The sequence below is a fragment of the Jaculus jaculus genome, chromosome 9 (assembly GCF_020740685.1).
Source record: "Jaculus jaculus isolate mJacJac1 chromosome 9, mJacJac1.mat.Y.cur, whole genome shotgun sequence".
NCBI lineage: Eukaryota > Metazoa > Chordata > Mammalia > Rodentia > Dipodidae > Jaculus > Jaculus jaculus.
Genome location: NC_059110.1, coordinates 19,113,597 through 19,135,751, shown reverse-complemented (window position 1 = coordinate 19,135,751; position 22,155 = coordinate 19,113,597). Strand labels below are relative to the sequence as shown.

Sequence of the window (22,155 nt, the reverse complement as noted above, 5' to 3'; positions counted from 1 at the left end):
CCACATAACGCAGATGCACAAGGGGGTGTACACGTCTGGAATTCTTTTGCAGTGGCTGGAGGCCCTGGTGCACCCATTTTCTCTCTCTCCCTCCCTCCCTCTCCCCCCTTCTCTCTCTCTCTCTCTCTCAGTTTCTTCCTCTTTCTCTCTTTCTCACTCTCCCCCACATAAATAAATAAATAAAATATATTTTAAAAATTAAGATTATACATTCAGTTAGCCACTCATACCATCTTTTCTAAAGCAACACCAATTCCTTCAGGTCAAGAAGCACTTGGCATGTTGTCGTGTTGAACAAATGAGACCCTGGCTTCTGAACCTTCAAACTGTCCCCCAGTCCCTCCTGAAGCACCTCATGTTCTGTTTCCCTTGGGGACCTCCATTCAGGACAAATCATGACTCATGGATTCACCTCAGAAAAGAATTCCCCAGATGAGCCAATATAAAGCCAATGAGAGTTGCAGTTTATTAAAAGTACTTTTACTGTCATACTTAAGCAGGTTAATGACAGAGGGGCTCAGGGAAAGAACGCTACCCACACGTGGATGCGGCCTTCTCAAGGGAGAGTCTTCAATTACGTGTCTTTGTAATGGATGGGAATTTGCAGGCTCAGAAGTTTCAACTCCAAAGGTTACGAAGAAACTGTCCTCCTTTTCCGTAAAACATTGTCTGAAGGGTATACTTTGGAACAAGGTTGAAAGTTAATGACTTTTCCTTAGCAAAGTTTTAAGATGGGTTTATGAAGGGACTGTCCAGACCTAGGTAGGAGGGGCCCTGCTAAAGATGCAGGCTATATACATGTGGGCCAGAAATGAGCACAGTTCAGTTATTGACCTTGACAAGATGTCTTTAGGATACCACACATTATCTCAGCAGGCCATTCTGACCTAACCAGTGGTGCTTAAACGTTTCTTGGCACAGTGTCACCAAGGCCTTCTTCCTCATCTTTCTTCCATACCTCCCCATCAACTTCCTATCTTCTCTCGCACCTCAAAACTTTGTTTCTCTATGTGCAGTAAAATCTCATTACCATGGTTTTAGTCGTGTCCTCTGATGGGGAACGTGACTAAGCGTAGTGAGCACCTGACAGTGGACACCCTCACTGGAGGCCCAGAGACACTCAGTACTGGAATCACGACAAAGGACAGTGTGCCCCTGACAGTGGACACCCACACTGGAGGCCCAGAGACACTTCAGTACTGGAATCATGACAAAGGGCAGTGTGCCCCTGACAGTGGACACCCACACTGGAGGCCCAGAGACACTTCAGTACTGGAATCATGACAAAGGGCAGTGTGCCCCTGACAGTGGACACCCACACTGGAGGCCCAGAGACACTTCAGTACTGGAATCATGACAAAGGGTAGTGTGCCCCTGACAGAGGACACCCACACTGGAGGCCCAGAGACACTTCAGTACTGGAATCATGACAAAGGGTAGTGTGCCCCTGACAGTGGACACACACACTGGAGGCCCAGAGACACTTCAGTACTGGAATCATGACAAAGGGTAGTGAGCCCCTGACAGTGGACACCCACACTGGAGGCCCAGAGACACTTCAGTACTGGAATCATGACAAAGGGTAGTGAGCACCTGACAGTGGACACCCTCACTGGAGGCCCAGAGACACTCAGTACTGGAATCGTGACAAAGGGTAGTGTGCCCCTGACAGTGGACACCCTCACTGGAGGCCCAGAGACACTCAGTACTGGAATCGTGACAAAGGGTAGTGTGCCCCTGACAGTGGACACCCACACTGGAGGCCCAGAGACACTCAGTACTGGAATCATGACAAAGGGCAGTGTGCCCCTGACAGTGGACACCCTCACTGGAGGCCCAGAGACACTCAGTACTGGAATCGTGACAAAGGGTAGTGTGCCCCTGACAGTGGACACCCTCACTGGAGGCCCAGAGACACTCAGTACTGGAATCGTGACAAAGGGTAGTGTGCCCCTGACAGTGGACACACACACTGGAGGCCCAGAGACACTCAGTACTGGAATCATGACAAAGGGCAGTGTGCCCCTGACAGTGGACACCCTCACTGGAGGCCCAGAGACACTTCAGTACTGGAATCATGACAAAGGGTAGTGTGCCCCTGACAGTGGACACACACACTGGAGGCCCAGAGACACTTCAGTACTGGAATCATGACAAAGGGCAGTGTGCCCCTGACAGTGGACACCCACACTGGAGGCCCAGAGACACTTCAGTACTGGAATCATGACAAAGGGTAGTGAGCACCTGACAGTGGACACACACACTGGAGGCCCAGAGACACTTCAGTACTGGAATCATGACAAAGGGTAGTGAGCACCTGACAGTGGACACCCTCACTGGAGGCCCAGAGACACTCAGTACTGGAATCGTGACAAAGGGTAGTGTGCCCCTGACAGTGGACACCCTCACTGGAGGCCCAGAGACACTCAGTACTGGAATCGTGACAAAGGGTAGTGTGCCCCTGACAGTGGACACACACACTGGAGGCCCAGAGACACTCAGTACTGGAATCATGACAAAGGGCAGTGTGCCCCTGACAGTGGACACCCTCACTGGAGGCCCAGAGACACTTCAGTACTGGAATCATGACAAAGGGTAGTGTGCCCCTGACAGTGGACACACACACTGGAGGCCCAGAGACACTTCAGTACTGGAATCATGACAAAGGGCAGTGTGCCCCTGACAGTGGACACCCACACTGGAGGCCCAGAGACACTTCAGTACTGGAATCATGACAAAGGGTAGTGAGCACCTGACAGTGGACACCCACACTGGAGGCCCAGAGACACTTCAGTACTGGAATCATGACAAAGGGTAGTGTGCCCCTGACAGAGGACACACACACTGGAGGCCCAGAGACACTTCAGTACTGGAATCATGACAAAGGGTAGTGAGCACCTGACAGTGGACACCCTCACTGGAGGCCCAGAGACACTTCAGTACTGGAATCATGACAAAGGGTAGTGAGCCCCTGACAGTGGACACCCACACTGGAGGCCCAGAGACACTTCAGTACTGGAATCATGACAAAGGGTAGTGTGCCCCTGACAGTGGACACACACACTGGAGGCCCAGAGACACTCAGTACTGGAATCATGACAAAGGGTAGTGTGCCCCTGACAGTGGACACCCACACTGGAGGCCCAGAGACACTTCAGTACTGGAATCATGACAAAGGGTAGTGTGCCCCTGACAGTGGACACCCACACTGGAGGCCCAGAGACACTTCAGTACTGGAATCATGACAAAGGGCAGTGTGCACCTGACAGTGGACACCCTCACTGGAGGCCCAGAGACACTTCAGTACTGGCCCTTCATCCTTCAGCTTTGAAACTTCATGATTTTCTTCTTTGGGATGTGATAGAACTTGACTTCTGAGGTTTATTCCTGCCCATATTCCATGTATTATTGTATATAAATGAGACACAAGTATCTAGTGGATGAACGTTTCATAAGAATGAGGAATAAATTTAAAATGTATTACCTCAAGAGCCTGGTGTGGTAGAGCACACCTTTAATCCCAGCAGTAGGTGGATTACCATGAATTCAAGGCCACCATGAAACTACATAGTTTTTTTGGTTTTTCGACGTAGGGTCTCATTCTAGCCTAAGCGGACCTGGAATTCATCCCAACAACGTGAAGCTGTCTACTATACTCACCATGTGGCTGTCTTACTGCATTCTTCAATTACCTCTTTTTTGCCAACCTCAGGAGTTCAACTCCAGACCCCGAACCTGGTTTTCTGGGATCCAGTCAGCTGTTATTTTGATAGTTTTACCAGTCATCTCAAGTGAACTACTTTGCTCTAAACTCCCAGTATATTAGAGAGGTTAATGTGGGTGATATGAAACTCAAATAAAAAGCTGTACAGTATTTCAGGATAATGCAAAGCCTTTAAAAAATGCTTTTGGGCCAGGCTTGGTGGTGCATGCCTTTAATCCCAGCACTCGGGAGGCAGAGGTAGGAGGATTGCCGTGAGTTCAAGGCCACCCTGAGACTCCATAGTAAATTCCAGGTCAGCCTGGGCTAGAGTGAGACTCTACCTCGAAAAACCAAAAAAAAAAAAAAAAATGCTTTTGGGATCATAAAAAGAAAATACAGAGGGGTTGGAGAGCTGGCTTCACAGTTAAGGCATTTGCCTGCAAAGCCAAAGGATCCCTTTTTGATTCCCCAGGATTCACATAAGCCAGATGCGCAAGGAGGCACATGTGATCGTTTGCAGTGGCTGGAGACCTTGGCATGCCCATTTTCTCTCTCTCTCTATCTACCTCTTTCTCTTTCTGAAATAAATAAATAAACTATATTTAAAGAAAAGAAAATACAGCAATTATCTATTACAGTTGAGTACTTTGTTTTGTACATAAGGAATCATAAGTGTAAAATGATAGCTAATTTGCATGAAAACATACGCAGGGATGCTCATGCATGCATTCATTTCCTGCACCAGAGAACAAGCCCCATGCTAGGCAAATAGTCCACCATTGGGATATGGCCTTGGATCTAAGATGGTGTGTTCTAAGAGGGGTTTCAAACCATAATCCTAATCGTTTGATGTTCATTAAGAGAAACTAGGATGTATATGGATACCTAGATAATAAAGCATATTAATCTTGTGATATGTTTTATACATACATGTGACAAGCCACTGACAATGTAAGTCACATCTCTGTGGTTTCACTTTCTTCCAGAAGGGATACACATTTGTGGCTGAAGTATTGACGGGTGAGACGTATGTGCCTGGATCTCGATGGAAACTGCGCCTCATTGGCTCCTACACCCCACTCCCATGCCTCTCCAGGGAGTCTCCCTGCAATACTTTCACCATAAAGGAAATCAGAGATTACTACATACCCAATGATAAGAAAATCCTATTCAGGTATAAGTATATGGAAGAGGGATAAAGGAATTCTGTTAAAAATATTAATACCTTAGGTTAAAATTGACTCAAAATTTCTGAATCAGTTGAATTTAAGATTTTTTTACTTGATGAAATATTCAACAATATGGTGTGAGCTTTAGCAGCCTATATGGTTTAATGTCCTGGTAATAGCATTTTCTTAGGCTTCATTCTACTTGACTTTCATCGAGCCTTCTTTCTGACACTTACCACTTGACCCTCTAGTACGACTTCTTCTCTGCTTGGCTCCAACACTCACTAGTGTCCACTGGGCCGTGTCTTTGTCAACTCCCTCGCCTTTTCATGCTCATCTGTTTGTCCCCTTGAACAGGGTTCAAGAGCGGGTTCCACTCTCCTTCATTAGTTGGTTGTGTGGATTCCAATTCTAACATATTTCTCTTCTCTGTCCACTTCCTTCTCCACTTTCCTGTTGTTTGGTATATAAAATTGGTGTATTTATGAGCTCCAGGGCTCCATCTTGTTCCTTTCCAAAACATACATTCACTGTTCCTCTTGCTCATTCGCATGCCCACCCTTTACTACCAAAGCAATTACCTTTCCCTGTTGTAAAATGTTTGTTGTCTTTCCACTGGACAGTCCATTAGAATAAAGCCCAAATATATATATATAAACTGCAGTATCACAAATATATACCCTAAATACATGTTTAAGGCTTGTATTTATTTATTAATATATTTTATATATATGTAAAAGTTTAGAGGGAATTATGAACCAAAACAGTAAAGTGCAGTCAATAGAAGAAGAGGCTTCTCTTATCAATTTGTCTTCTTATAATGCGTTTGCATGTTTACTATAAGAGAGAAAATAAGAAGGGAAAGACCAGCAACCAAAGTAGGAATCATAAGAAACACATTTTCTCTACTGTGATAGGCACGGGCCACATGTCAGGCCCCCTCTGCCGAGAATAGAAGACTTAGTTTGCAAAATAGCTTTCCAGAATGGGGTGGGAAATGGTGTCCATTGGCAGACCAGACCTCCTAAGACAAAAAATACATAGTTTTAAACTTAGGTGCAAAAGAATACTTTTAAAAGTTTTCAAGAAACAGACATTATCAGATTTATGTCTTGTACTCTTTAGCTCTGAACTTTCTCATAAGCCCTTAAACAGCTCACAGCTTGCCTGCCTCACCCCTCAGTTCCCACAGCTGTATGAATAGCTCCTGGGACTGACTTAACATTCAGTTAAATGCTGATGCAGTCAGGTTCGCATTGCTGGTAGAAATCACCCAACCAAAAGCAGCTTGTGGGAAAACGAAAGAGGTTTATTTTGGCTTACAGACTTCAGGGGGAAGCTCCATGATGGCAGGGGGAAATGATGGCATGAGCAGAGGGTGGACATCACCCCTGGCCAACATCAGATAAACAACAGGAACAGGAGAGTGTGTCAGACATTGGCAAGGGGAAACTGGCTATAACATCCATAAGCTCTCCCCCAACAATATACCACCTCCAGGAGGCATTAATTCCCAAATCTCCATCAGCTGGGAACCTAGCATTCAGAACACTAAGTATATGGGGGACATGGGAATCAAACCACCACAGATGTCAAGGTGAAGTCTGTGGGGGCTGCGGAGATGATTCAGTGTATAAAAAGCATGAAGACCTAAGCTCAGAGCAGTGAAGGGCCAATGAGTCTGCAGTACAAGGTCATGGAGTTTGTTGGTTTGTTTTTGTTTCTCTCCTTTGGTTTACATCTACTGCAAATTTGTGAGAAACCACTAGACATAGAAAACATCAGCAAAAAACGACACAACCCAAAACTCCATAATTCTTCCCTGGCAAAATGGGGGAAGAGTAGGAAAGGATGGCTCCCCATTGACTGTTTCCATTCCTTTTGTAGTAAATTCCCAACCTGTGTGTTAAAGAGTGAGTGTGGGTCCTGTAGGTATTAGTTTTAGGTTTTCTCTGTTTTCATTTTCTTTGAAGAGAAACACTGTTGAGAATGAAGTTTTCAAGAGTTCTTCTATGAGCTGTGTTCTCTCTCCAACAGTAGCATGGGGTGTAATGCAAATGGGTTAACCCATCTATTTAGGTGGCTTTAAAGTCTACCATACTCTAAGTGGCTGCTTACGAATTTAAAGAAAAAGATGCACTGCCAGGCTGGAGAGTTTGTTCAGTGGTTAAAGCACTTGCTGGCAAAGCCTAAAGCCCACAGTTTGATTCCCCAATACCTACATAAATCCAGATGCATCTGGAATTCATTTGCAGTGGCTAGAGGCCTTGGCGTGCCCGTTCTCTCCATCTCTCTCTTTTTATCTGCTTCTTTCTCTCACTCAAATAAATTAATAAATATTTTATAAAAAGATGCATTTTGGGCTGGAGAAGATGGCTTATCAGTTAAAGGCATTTGCCTGAAAAGCCAAAGGACTCTGTTTCAATTCCTCAGGACCCATGTAAGTCAGATACACAAGGAGTCACATGTGTCTGGAGTTTGTTTGCAGTGGCTGGAGGCCCTGGTGCATCCATTCTGTCTCTACCTCTTTCTCTCGAATAAATAAATAAAATATATTTTAAAAATATGCATTTCCTACTTGAGATTTGATGATAATGGAAAACACACAATAATTTTTCTTTAATATAAAATATTGAGTTCCTTAACCAAAATCTGTATTAGGTCAATATTTCCCGAATGTAAGTGGGTCTTACAAACTGGTTTTACTTTCAGATGGTTATATCAGAAAATTGTACGAATTCCTTAACTGACTTGAGGGAGTACCAATGAACTTGTTTACAAAGTTGATTTTTTTTTCTCAATAGATATTCTATTAAAGTGGCAGTGCCCCAACCCATTACAATATACGTGCGCACTTCCAAACCAGACGTGTTCATCAAGCTACAGGTTCTAGAAAGCGAAGAACCGATGGTGAGCACCATCGGAAAAGGCCAAGCCATCATCCCCTCCTTTAACTTCCAGGGGAGTGAAAAAGCTTTGAGTTCCCAGTGTAAGTGCCCTTTCTCAAGTTGGGTTTGCATGCATAAACAGACATTTGTGATTTCGTGACATGTTTAAGCCTGGAGTAGCTCTAGCCTTAGGCTCCCACTGAATAGCCTGTGTGACCATTAAAACTTCTTTATTTTGGCAGGTCCGAACTTCAGTGACCCTAAATATTACACAGTTGTTAGAACCCACGAAGCTCACAACCTCCTAGCACTTGTTTCTGCCAGTCCCAGCAGGCATTGATGATGTACAAATCATGTTTAGTGGACTAATGACTCAAGAGAGACTCTCTTTGGCTGTTTTTATATTGACTCCTTTTTAGGTTTTTTTTTTTTTTAATAGACATACAAATAGTCAGGTATAGCTGGGCGTGGTGGCGCACACCTTTAATCCCAGCACTCGGGAGGCAGAGAGAGGTAGGAGGATTGCCGTGAGTTCGAGGCCAACCTGAGACTACATAGTGAATTCCAGGTCAGCCTGAGCTTGAGTGAGACCCTACCTCAGAAAAAAAAAAAAAAAAAAAAAGGTCAGGTATGGTTAATCCAGGCATTTTCAAATACAATTTGTTTTAATTGATTATCTTTCACCCCCTATCCTCAATTTCCTCCTCTCCCAGCCCCCCTTTTCACCCTAAAATCCTTCACCCCTTCTGTTTCCATGTCACAGGTGTCACTTTACCTTCCCATCACCCCTCTACAGCTCATCTCTTTATACTCACTTTTGGTTAGCATTCTGTCTTGTAAGTTTTACCCTCATTTGCTCCTGTATATACCCATTACAAACTAAGACTCACATTTCAGAGAGAAAAGAAGCTCTGGTCTTTCTGAATTTCGGTCATTTTACTTGATATAATTTGTTCCAGGACTGTCCATTTTTACAAAAATTTCATATTTTCCATATTGTTTAATTGAATTCTGTTGTTGATTGGACTCCTTTGTGAATTGGCTGATTCCAATTTTTAGCTACTGTAGAAAGAGCAGTAAACATGGGATATGCAAGTATCTCAAGTGGACTCTTAGGAGTCTTTCTGAGCTCCGTTGCTGCTTAGACACTCCTCTGTGCTAGTTTACCTCAGAACATGGTGTTGTCTCCGAGACTCAGCTCCCATCTTGTTCTCTGACTGGCTAGGCTGCCCTTCTCTATGTCACTGGGTTCAAAGTGAGTCTAAATTCAGGTTGGTGTCATCTTAGTATCTTTAGTTACCATTGCAACCACCCTTATGTGATGTGAGATCACACTCTGGAGTGTCATGGGGACATAAAATGCTCACAGTTTAAATTCTAGGAAGAGAAGTCACCTCATACAGTTCCCTACTCTTGTATATCATAATCCTATAGGACACATTCTCCAGTGGTTGAAAATAATGTCCTTCACACATCTTGTCCAGTGTTATCATGAATGTGGTGGGTGAACATGTCCAGGGCCCATGATTTTATCATGGTCCACACTACAATTTACATGTGTCATTCACTTGTGTTAAAATACTCAACACATTTTTATTTTCATTCCCCCAAATTTTACTTGTTTTCCTGTTAATTACAAAATAATAGAAGTGGAAATTTCAAAGAAAAAGTGATTTTTTTTCTCACTGTGATAACATTAAGGAAACAATGCACACAATGCCATATTATAATACTAATGCACATGACTACATGAGAAATTGTCACTATTATTCTAGTGATAGCTGGTGCCCAGAATGTGTACTGATCTAATATGGGACAATTACTATTAAGGTAGATTATTTTAGGAGCAGGATATTCCAAAGAATCCAGTGATATTGCTAATTTACTCAATAACATTAATGCACATTATATATATTAACATATTATTTTCTCTTTTTTAGCTAGCAAGCAAATTCTTTCAACTCATGTTACACCAAAGAAAGAGCCAGAAATACTTCCTAAGAAAAGAAGTCCCCAAGCAAGTCAGAAATCTCTTAAGGGTAGACCTGGCAGTGTAGTCGTAGACACAGGTCTGTCTTTGATGGAGGAGGAATCTGTCATTGTGCCCCCTATTGAGGAGAACTCAAGCCCACCACGACAGGTATGCTAACTATGAAAAGTTCTCAACTGAGACTCTAGAAAAAACAAAAACAACAACAAAACACAAATTAACTAATCCTCTTTCAGAAAGTTATCAATGAATAATAATTCCCATGTGCTTTTCCATCACTGCATAACCAGAATTGAAGAATGAAACATTATTGAACAGTTTCTCTTCACCAGTAATTTTTTACAGGGCAAATATAATCTATGCACTATCCATGTACTATGCATGTCACTATTTTACAGATTGAAAATGTGCTACAATATATAGCTTTGGAAGGCATATATTAATAGAGGTCACAAGTTAATAAAAACCAACTTATATATGCTCTAAAATAAAGGGGTAAAAGATGTGTGTGTGTGTGTGTGTTAGGATAAACATTGCCTAACCATTGAAAAAATATTAAGGGAACTGAAAGAAAATAAGGTACCATGGACAAATCATAATGTAAGAGTAATTATAATACATATATTAAATTAACCAGCTAAAAGGCTAAAAGTTATATTTAAAAGAAGACCCAAGTGCAAGTAATTCAACCACGATCTCAGAAACAATGGGAATCATGAACCCTGAGAGGAGTGTGATAATAGGGTTAATGCTAATGTTAATAGGGATAATAGGGCACACATAAATCACCAGGAATAGCATATAAAAGTAAAAGGACGAATAAGTCAAGGAGCTATGATCTTACCAAATGGAGATACCTCAATTGAAGGAAACACTTTAAAATATTACAAATACAAAAGAACCAGCTAAGAATCCATAATTAAAACTTTAATTGTGTCTCCTAGAAACTGATAAAACTGAAAAGAGGATAATAATGATCATGAGAATTTGAAAAACTAGTTACATAGTAATAATTTAGATATCTATACGGAACACTTCTGTTACCAAAAAAATGTACTTTTTCAAAGCATCTTGTAATAAACAATAAATGGAATCTTCAAAAAAGACAGTCTACATGACATATATATGTAACATTAGCATAATGCAATAATAATAATTAGCAGTTCAAAAGCTCATAAACATGAAAACTGAGTAAAACATATTAAACAATGTTTTACTTAAAAGTCATGTTTGCTCTATCAGATAAGAATTTATGAAACATGTAGTAAATACATTTAAAAACTCTGAAAACCAGGTCTGGAGAAATGGCTTAGCAGTTAAGGTGCTTGCCCATGAACCTAAAGACCCAGGTTTGATTCCCCAGAACCACCATAAGCCAGATGAACATGGTGGCACATGCATCTAAACTTTGTTTACAGTGGCTAGGGTCCCTGGCACCCCCATTCTCTCTCTCTCTTATAAATGAATAAATAAAATATTTCTAAACTCTGAAAACTATCATCTGAAAGCAGCACTAATGCACAGCTAGTGAAATGTTGACTGTTAGATTAATCAAGTAGGCATGAAAAATCAAAAACATCCATGTACTATGTAAGCTATTGAAACAAAAATAGTTGGAAAATAGTTAAATAGTAACTTGCCAAGGAGAAAAGATTTCAAAACTTATGAGGGTATACATCAATGATGTTAAGGAACAAAACTTGTAAGAGATTCCTCTTAAGATTAAGGACCAAGCAGGAAAATGGCTTAGCATTTAATGGTGCTTTTTGTGAAGTCTTCCAGCCCAAGCCACCTACGTTACATAAGCTGGAAACAAAAATCAGTGCACGCATCTTCATTTCCTCCCAATGTCAAGAAGTCCTTGAACATGAGCACACATGTGCATGCATGTGTGCACACACACAGAAATAAATAAAAACTTTATAAGCATTAATGAAAAAGAAGATGTGAATTACCCAAATACAGGGAAAAAAATTGATAAGGAAAGTGTAACTATTGACAGCAGATTTGAAAACCATTCAGAATATATACAATGAAGGCATAGGAAGTTCTAGAAAACAGAAAAAGAAAAATTCAACTTTTCCTATCTCTCCTCAATTTTTTTAAAGTTTTATCTTTAAGATAAGGTCTTATTCTGTTGCCCAGACTAAACTGGAAGTTACTATATAGCCCAAGCTGGTCTTAAGCTTGTGGTAATTCTATTCCTCAGCCTCCCAAGCATCAAATTACACACTGCTTCTGATTTTTTATAGAGGAAAATTATAAATAAATATAGTTTTAAATAAATATAACTTGTTAGTTATAATTTTGGGGACATGAGAATACTAAAGTTTGAAGTCAGTGTTGAAAATAAGCAAAGACAGGGAATTTCTTTTTGCAAACATAATGACATACTCATTTCTGTGCCTTGAACCCAAAGAAGAGAAAATCCTAAAGGCCAAAAGCTTTGAAAATAAAAACAAAAAAAAAAAAGCGCTTAAACTTAGGGCTAGAGAGATGGCTCAGGGAAGAAAGCTCTTGCCGCTCAAGCTGGAGTACCTGAGTTGGACCCCCAAACCCCATATAAAAAGCTGGAATCCCAGCATGCAGATGCTGATGTCCAGGTGGAAGGGAGACAGGAGAATCTCCAAAGAGGTCAAGAAGAGCCCAACAAATAACAGTAGAGTGAAAACCCAAAGAGAGAAGGCCTGCCTCAAATGAGGGGGACAAGCAAGGGCCACCCTCTGAGAAGCTGTCCTCCAACCTCCACATGCATGCTGTGGCATGCGTCCTCACATCTCAACACATAGAGTTAAATTACACTTTAGCTAATGCTAATAAGTTATACTAAGAAGTTAAACTAGGTGAATGATGATGCTCACTCTAGCTGTCTTTAGATGCTGCCTTTTATTTCACAGAACTTCAAGTACATCATCCAGTGCTTGGTGTTGCGTAACAGTTGGCCGCTCACTGAAAACCAAATGACATTTGTTCAGACACTGAAAGAGTTAGAGAAAATTGATACCAAAGGTATGGCACCCCAAATGTTTGTACTTTTCCTTTACATTTCATCTACCCATCGCATACTGGTTCAAATGCCTTAGCTTATGATCAGCATGACATACTGTCATATCTTCCATTGTGGTAATTGTGCATTTCAGTGTAATTACTGCACAGTCTATAAAAAGAAATAATCTGCGACTCCCAAGACTGTCAATTATGCTCTTGGCTATATTAAGAAATATACAAAGAACACTGATATTTCTAAATTATATTTGTGCATATTTTTTTCTTTTATTGAGAATTTTCCTATGTACATGCTGTAATTTGGTCCTAACCCCTCCAGTTGCCCTTCTTTTACCCCCCCTCCTCTATCCTCGGAACCCCTTATTTTTCCCGAGAAGTCCCCCTTCTATTTTGATGCCTTTCTTCTCTCCTTCATGACCATAGTTGTTGAGAAAGTATAACACTAAAGATAAAATCAGAAAGTATTTAACAAATCCTTTAATTCCAGACAGGGAACCTCCAAGTGAATGCAGACTGTGGTTTATTTTAAATATAAATTATCACTAACATTCCTGAGCAGAAAATGACAGGTTTCTACCTTTGAAAAAGAGAATTAAAGAGAGATGTCAAACAGCCTACAGTCCTGAGCATCATCACATCACACTATGCAATGTGATAATGGAATGTGAAGGACTGTGCATTTTCTTTAAAAAAAAAATTAATTTTAGGAGGGGCCGGGGAGAGAGGGTATGACATGAGTGAGCCTAAAAATGGTACCAACTTGACTGTATTCACTGAGTACAAAACTAACTAATAAAAAATTACTAACTTAACAGAAACTTACTTTTATTTATTCATTTGAGAGAGAGAGTGGGTCGCACCAGGGCGTTTGGCCACTGCAAATGAACTCCAGATGCATGTGCTGTCATGTGCATGTGGCTTAGGGTTGTGGGGAGTTGAACTTGATCCTTTGGCTTTGCAGGAAAGAACTTTAATTATTAAGCCAGCTCTCCTGCCCTGGAATGTGCATTTTCTACTGAGGGTCTTTAAACAATTTAAGCCCAATTTCTTAATCACAAAATAATATGTGCAAATTATTGTAAAAATAAAACCATGGCAAAAGCAAAAATCCCAGTATCACTGTAAGCCTTAGTGAAAATGCTCCATAGACGCCACGGACTCAGACTGACTATCCTTGGGAATGTTTCGGGCACGTGGGTCAGGTGTATGTTATTGCAGCTCCCAATTAGCAGAAAACACAGTCATCCTTCCTTCCTACCCATGTTTTTGATTCCTACAGTTTCCAGTTGTGGTCTGGAGATACTGCTACAGTGTAAATGGAATTGGGATATTTTGACAGAGAGACCATACCCCCTTACCTACAGAATATAATCATAACTATTCTATGACATTGCTAGTTATTTTGCTCATTTCATACATTATCACTGATATGTATGCATAGAAAGGAAAATCGCTCATACAGTGTTAGGTGCTAACTATTCTTCCAGAGAGAAACTGATGGTCTTAAGGTATGGTCTCCTCAAGTACAGAGTAGTACTATCTTGCTGTGTTTTATTTTCCTTTTTTTGTATTCCCCTATTAGAATGCAAGCTCCTGGAGGACAGGGAGTTTGGACTACTGGAGCATTTTGATGTTTTGTGTCATCTCCAGCTATATCTCATCCACATAGTTAACAGTCCATTGTATTTGCTGTGTGACTGAATGTGAGGATACATGGAGGCTACTCTCATTGTATTTTATTATCTTGTATTTTATTTATTTATTTGAGAGAGAGAGAAGAGGCAGAGAAAGAGAGAAGGGGCACACCAGGGTCTCTAGCCACTGCCAACAAACTCCAGTCACATGTGCCACCTTATGTATCTGGCTTACATGGGTCCTGGGTCCTGGCTCCTTTGGCTTTGCAGGCAAGTGCCCTAACCACTAAGCAGTGCCCTAACCAGTAAGAAATCTCTCCAGCTCTCACTTATTGTCTTTTAATTAACTATCTAAAGCTCTGTTCAGGTGTACACTTGCTTGTATGATCACGTGGACCTGAACAGTAAAATGTTTATAGAGTTTCACTGATAAAACAGTTAAGAGAAAACTTTTCTTACTCCGTTTAACCTTTATTAGAATTGACACATTCTAGTCCAGATCCTATAATTTACACAAAATTTATAAAACTAAATACCAAGAATCCTCACCTCTTCCGGTGTGTTGAGACTGCCTCCATAGGAACACTGTGGGGAAATCAATGTCCTCTGTTGCTCTCCTCCCACTGGCCCAGGGACAGAGCTGTCCTCAGCTCTGTATTTGAATCTGGAGAAGCAGACAGGAGATGGTAGAAAATCCTTATTAAGTGGATGCCTTACCTGCCATGCCAACCACAGTGGGTATGCTTCTGCACTGGTGGCTCCTGACCTGCTATGCTGACAAGATGCTGAAACTGATTTTAAGTTCAGTGAAAACGTTCAGTGATCTTTGATCAAAGTCTTACATAGACAAAGAACGAGGCAGCACCCAAAGCAGATAGAGACCGCCTCCCTGTCACTCTTTGGTCTTGTATGTACAACTGTTGGGGTAGCTGCACAGGCACTCAAAAACTGACCTTTTAAGAATTGTCCAGTTGTTAATAAAAATGTAAATAAAAACCTTGCTAAATACCACATTTCACAAATATGAATTTGGTTGACATTTCTTCATTCTAGTTCAATTTACCTCTTCCATCCCATAGTTTTCTGGCATTACATTTGACAACTTCATGTATGTGCTAAAATTAAACTAGACTTTGCATTGAACAATGTATTTGTGGTTGAAAGCATCAAGTAAAGAAATTCAGAACTGAGTTATATTCAAAATGAACTGAGAAAATTTGCTATTGAAAAGGATATGTTGAGAAACCTAGTGGCTTTTGAATTCAGAATAAAAGTTATTTTGTTTTGTTTGTCTGTTTGGTTGGTTGGTTTCACTTTAGCCCAGGCTAACCTGAAATTTTCTATGTAGTATCAGGGTGGCTTTGAACTCATGGTAATCTTTCTATCTCTGCCTCCCAAGTGCTAGGATTAAAGGCGTGCGCCACCACGTCCAGCTTCAAGAATAAAAGATTTTTATTACCATGATTGTAAATGTGGATCTTTAGGTAGTCAATTTGATTAACAAAATTAATTGCATTAAACTGATTAAACTGAATTGACTAATTGGTACATATCAATGCATCATAAGTAAATTATATTTACAATTCAATGTTTACATGATCTAATTTTAAGGGCATCAAATATTTTAGATAACTTCAGTAACTGATATGTTCAAATTGTCTTCTGAGCTTAATTTCAAAACATAAACATTTATATCCAGAGAAAATTCATCATTTTTATTTATCATATTGGTAATTTATTTTGAAATTTTATATTCATCCCGAAGCCAATAGAAACGTTGCTCCATTTACTTATTTAAATTAAACATTTAATTTCTATGAGAAATAAAATATATAATTTAACTTTTACAGAAATTCACCTCTTTATATCTCACAATAAAAAAGAAATCTCAATTATAGCTACATCCAACCTGGGCCATTTCTGCTATAAGAAACCTGGTCTTCTAGTATGAGGCAACAGTGCCATCTTGAGTATATTTCATTATGTAAATTTCACTACATGTGGCTGGCCCGCTGCTGGCTGGATTTCACTGAAGGAAACAGGAAATGAGGATTTGAGCAGTGAGTTCTTAGTGATACCATCTGCTTTCAGACTTACTGATCACATGATCTTAAATTCCTTGTGTCAATGTTATCACTTTATGCTACTGGCCAATACGTTTGAAATTCTAATCAATTTGTTAAAATACATGTAGACTTTATCATTACCAAAAGTACTTGATTTAAACTCATACTCAGTTTTACAAGATGGATTATAACACTGTATTCTTGACTCTAATAAATGTAGTATTAATATTTTCAAGTTTTCCTAGGTGAGATCTAAACAACAAATGCATTGTAAATTCAGTCAAGGTCTTCAAAACACAAAATTTTCTTACATACATCATATAAAAATATATATTAATATCTATAACATGCAATTACATAGTGAAGTATATAAACATACATGTTAAGATATATATTTTTTCTTTACATTTACAAAATGCAATTGTACTTGATAAATATATGCTTTGCATCAAACAAATTTAAAAATCATGTGAATGTTCAAATATCAACCAGATTCTAGTTCCTGAATAGATATAATTCAAAATACTAGCTTTTGTCATGAAAAACAAATTGCACTTCTATATTTTTGAGGGTTTCATTATCTACTGAAGGCTTCCACATATTTCAACTAGACAGTTATTCTGAATACATGTTAGGTAATATAAGAGCCCTAGGGCATAATGTGAAAGCCTTTTAAGTTCATTCCATCAACAGGTACTCCCCCACAACTTCCTTACGATAAGAGTATGCATATTTGTCCTTGTGATTATTTCTCAAAACATCTTCCAATTATGGGCATATATGATGTAGGATTACACTTTCCATAACTTTTGAAGCAATTTTTTTTCTTTTATGTCTTACTCTCATATGCAGCCAATACATATAGATTTCTTATAAACCCTGCATTCTAAGCAACCTCATGCTGACTAATTCTATAAATTAAATATTTTCCCTGATTTAAAATGAGGCATCTAGTCATATGCTGGCCTTCAAAAACCTGTAATTCATAGGAGTAAAAGTTACTATATATTATGCCATTAGTGAATATAGAAATCATTTATTCTTGTGTTAATAATGTAAGTAAAATTGATATAATACACAGCTTGTATGTCTGACACAATAGAAGTTCATTGTGTCAGCTTGAATACTGTAATATTATTGTTCTCAGTGGAATCGAATACATGCAAATGTATGGTTGAAACACAAAAAAAACAATGGCAGCAAAGACAGCCATGGTAGTTCTTCAAAAGCAGCTCCAGATATAGCCTCAGCTGGCATTTATTAACCTCTTGAAATTCAGCAGGTATGTAGAATTTTATTTTAAGTGGTCTATAGCAACTATTCTGGGTGATATACTAGTATCTCCATCATCTCGAGATGAAATTTAGACTAAAAGAAATTAAGAGACCTGACAAAGTTGAACTATCCAGTGGCTGAACCAAGATTCACACTTTATTTAACTAAAGACTTTGTTCCCTTGGCATACTTCTTAGCCCCGTGATGACTGATAGGAGGACAAATCACCCCCTTGTAAGGGAGTACCCATAGTTACTTGGCAGTTTTAACAATGTGATTTGCTTCTAATTGGAAAGTAACTAATATCTGAGCATTGGGTAATTTATGAGATCTTGATTCTTTTTAATGAAAAAGAAAAAAATTTAATTTAACTTTAGATAATTCTAAATATCACATCGTTAAAATTTAAAGAAGGCACATGGTGGATACTTCAGTTCCCTCCTATTAAACTTCAGTGTTGGGCTGGATAAGGGCAGCACATGCCAGTGATCCTAGCACCTGAAAGGTGAGGCAGGGGAGCAGGAGTCCAAGATTATCTTCAGCTATAGAGTAATTCAAGGTCTAGGCTAGCCAAAGGAACATGAGATCTGTCTCAAAGACAAATATATATACATACACACACACACACACACACACACATATATATATAATAGATTTCTTAGAAACCCATCTAGATTTTCTTTATGCATATGTAGGAAAATACAAATCTATATCTTGACTTAAAAATGATTACATTAACATTATTCAAATAAATAACTTAATCTCCATAATAAAGAGAGAAGCTAAGGAAAAAAGAAAATAAAGTCAGAGCACATAGAAGTAATTAACAATTAGAAGAGAGATACATGAATTTAATATTATACCAGAGAGAACAGCCACTACAATTCATCTACCAATGAAATAAAAGGCTATCCAACGCCGGGCGTGGTGGCGCACGCCTTTAATCCCAGCACTCGGGAGGCAGAGGTAGGAGGATCGCCATGAGTTCAAGGCTACCTTGAGACTACAGAGTTAATTCCAGGTCAGCCTAGACCAGAGTGAGACCCTACCTCGAAAAACCAAACAAACAAAAACAAAGGCCACTCAAGGGGCAAACACACTGGCCGGTGGTGTACAGTGCCATCATCTTAGTATTAAAAGCCTACTGATTCACACACATAAATGGTGAGTTTCTGCTATGTGAATGATATCTCAGCTTTATGCAAAGAAATCAGACAAACTCTGATAAAAGATCTCTCGGGGGCTGGAGAGATGGTCTTTGTAAGTAAGGAACTTGCCTGCAAAGCCTGAGGACCCAGGACCCACATAAGCCAGATGCACAAGGTGGTGCGTGCATATGGAGTTTGTTTTCAGTGGCTGGAGACCCTGGTGCATCCATATTCTCTCTCTCTCTCTCTCCTTCTCTCTCTCACTCTGCCTTTTTCTCTCTCTAAAATAAATAAATAAAAATAATATATATATATATTTTAAAAAGAGCTCTTTGTTTTCATGAAAAAAAAAAAAAGCCAAACTCTTCCAATGGACCTTCTTCTACTCATGTGCCTCCCTTGTCCCTACAGAAAGTGGCTTTATTGTCATATGTATCATGACTCACCAGTTTTCATGTTTATGTCTCTAGCTCACAGAGAAAAACATGAGGAAATGATTACTATGGGAAGCCCAGACTCCCATGTGATCAGCGAGGGGCAGAAATCTGCAGGAACCTCCAGAACGAGGAAAGGGAAAGAAAAGTCTGCAGAGAAGGAAAAGGCCACCAAGGACAAGCAAGCACCTCGCTTTGAGCCTCAGGTAGGCACTGAGAGGTACTTTTTCCTGTTGGTGACACTTAATGGACTCCAGTGGGCTAGATTCCCTAGCTTGTCCATTTATTCAGAGAACAAAAAGCTTTCAAATGCTGCCTTCCTTATTCTAGCAACCACCTAGGCGGGATAATGTGGCTTAGGGATGTTTCCCTCATTCCCTTTCCAAGTTCAGTAGCAAAAAGCCATCATTTGACCTACTAGTATGCAGGACATGGTCCTTGGAACTTTACATTTTATTTTAAGATATTATTATTTATTTGTGTGTACGTGTGTATGCGTGTGTGTGTGTGTGTGTGTGTGTGTGTGTGTGTATTCATGTGCCACAACAGATATGCTAATGTTTTAGCATGCTGGAATGACAGAAGCCTGCCACAGCTTCTTCAGATGAGGGTTCTGAAAATTGAGCTCAGATCCTCCAGCTTGAGCTTCAGAGAGCATTACCATCTCTCCAGTCCCAGCACTTGGGCTTTTTAAGTTGACATGATTCCTACCCTCAAAGAGCTCACATTATAGTGAAGATGGAAGGTAGACAGAAAGTTTGTGTGTGTGTGTGTGTGTGTGTGTGTGTGTGTGTGTGTGTGTGTGTGATGGGGTGAATCACAGGGCCTTACACATGCTGGGTAAATGGTGTACCACTGGGTGCATCTCCTAGGCCTGATAAACCTGTCAATGTTAGTTGTTGTCTGTGAAGTGAAAGGAAGGACAAGCATCTCTCTCAGGAAGAATGCACACTGAACAAAGCCAGTGAGGCCTGGTGAAACAAAATCACACCAATTCATTTCCTGAAACACTGGAGTGTGAGCCATGAGCAGCAGAACAAGTCAGACTCCGATGAGGAGGCCTTCAGACTTTCTGGGGTACAGGGACAGTTACGTTCTGCAGTGATGATTGGTGAGGGAGCGAGTGCAGGTGACCAATGTAAAGAGTGTATTCAAATTCAAGTTACTTTAAAAAGACTACACTAAAGAAAATTACGCATGGGCTGGAGAGATGGCTTAGTGGTTAAGCGCTTGCCTGTGAAGCCTAAGGACCCCGGTTCGAGGCTTGGTTCCCCAGGTCCCACGTTAGCCAGATGCACAAGGGGGCGCACGCATCTGGAGTTCGTTTGCAGAGGCTGGAAGCCCTGGTGCGCCCATTCTCTCTCTCTCCCTCTATCTGTCTTTCTCTCTGTGTCTGTCGCTCTCAAATAAATAAATAAAAAAAATTAAAAAAAAAAAAAAGAAAATTACGCATGAGGGTAACAATCTCTCCACCACTTTCAAGTCTTGGTACTGGTTAAGCAGAGATGAAAGTTGGAGAACTGAACAAGTGTAATGACATGATCAAATTGACATTTCTAGTGTCTTTCAAAGCATGTTTCTAGGGAGGTAAGATTGGAGATGGGAAACTATTTTTAAAATGCTGCAGTGGTCTGTGCAAGAGTTTGGGTGTTATAGAAACAGAACAAAAGAAAGGAAGGCAAGACAGGTGTGGAGACAGGTGAAGTTTTTAATCTAAAGGGCGTGGTAAAGAAGAAGCACCCCAGAGTTCCAGCAGAATTAACTAAGTCAGATGCTGGTATCTCTAGTCAAATAGACAATGAGGAAAGTCAACAAGCAGGCTCAGGTGTCCTGACTCCAGGAATGGAAAAGCCTGTCCTCATTCATTTGAAAATGTTTATTTCTTAGCTGGATGTGCTCTTGGAAGCATGCTGAGGCAAGCTTTGTTTTACCCACAGAAACATGTAGGATGCAGCTCTGTAGTACAGGAGAGTTCTCTCCTTCTGCATCAAAACTTCATCCTCACTTGGGGGCTAGGGAAATGGCTCAGTGAGTAAAGCACTGTTGCCACCCACACATGAGGACCTGAGTTCAGATGTCCAGAACCCAAAGAGTTGGTACATGCAGTACTGCATGTCTGTAAATCCCAGCACTCTGACTCCTAAATGGAAGGCAGGCAGATGAATCCATCAGTCAGGGTGGAAGATGAGGGCCTACACCAGAGATTGTCCTCTGACCTCCACATATGACTGTGGCATGTACTCCTGAACTCACACGCATCATGAAAACATGCACACACACACATACACACACAGGATGATTTTTAAAAATTATTTCTCTATCATGCCACTTAAAAGGTGAGCAAAACTACTGCAACGGGGTTTCAAAACTAAGAAAAATGAATTTTCATCTGTGGCATTTAGTTTTTAGACTACTAAGGGGATATGGCAGGAAAGCCAGGTCTTCGCCGGGCATAGTGGTGCACACCTTTCATCCCAGCACTCAGGAGGCTGAGGTAGAAGGATCTATGCGGTTGAGGCCAGCCTGCGACTACATGGTAAATTCCAGGTCAGCCTGGGCTAGAGCAAGAAAGAAAGAAAGGAAGGAAGAAAAATCTTCTGGTAACACTGAAACTAGATTGCAAATGTAAACTTTATTCAGTGACTGCAGACAAGACAAAGATATTTGATACAGCCTTGACATCTGTATAATAACCATTATCAGTTTCATTATTTGACTTATCTGGTGATTTTTCTGGAAGATCACCTTACAAGGCTGACTCAAAACTTGTTTATTGTGAAAAGCCCAGGAAGGGAGATAGTTTTAATTAAGGCTATCCAGTCTGAGGATAAAAAAAAAAAAA

General features: G+C 40.3%; 1 protein-coding gene across 1 annotated transcript in view; it reads left to right on the top strand.

The window, feature by feature from the left end:
- Adgb (androglobin) overlaps positions 1-22,155 on the top strand; it is a 138,704-nt gene that overhangs the window by 95,825 nt on the left and 20,724 nt on the right. The window contains exons 26-30 of the mRNA XM_045159721.1: positions 4,690-4,877; positions 7,677-7,861; positions 9,701-9,900; positions 12,648-12,759; positions 19,350-19,519. Coding sequence (XP_045015656.1) covers positions 4,690-4,877; positions 7,677-7,861; positions 9,701-9,900; positions 12,648-12,759; positions 19,350-19,519 — 855 coding nt within the window. The remainder of the gene's footprint in view (positions 1-4,689; positions 4,878-7,676; positions 7,862-9,700; positions 9,901-12,647; positions 12,760-19,349; positions 19,520-22,155) is intronic.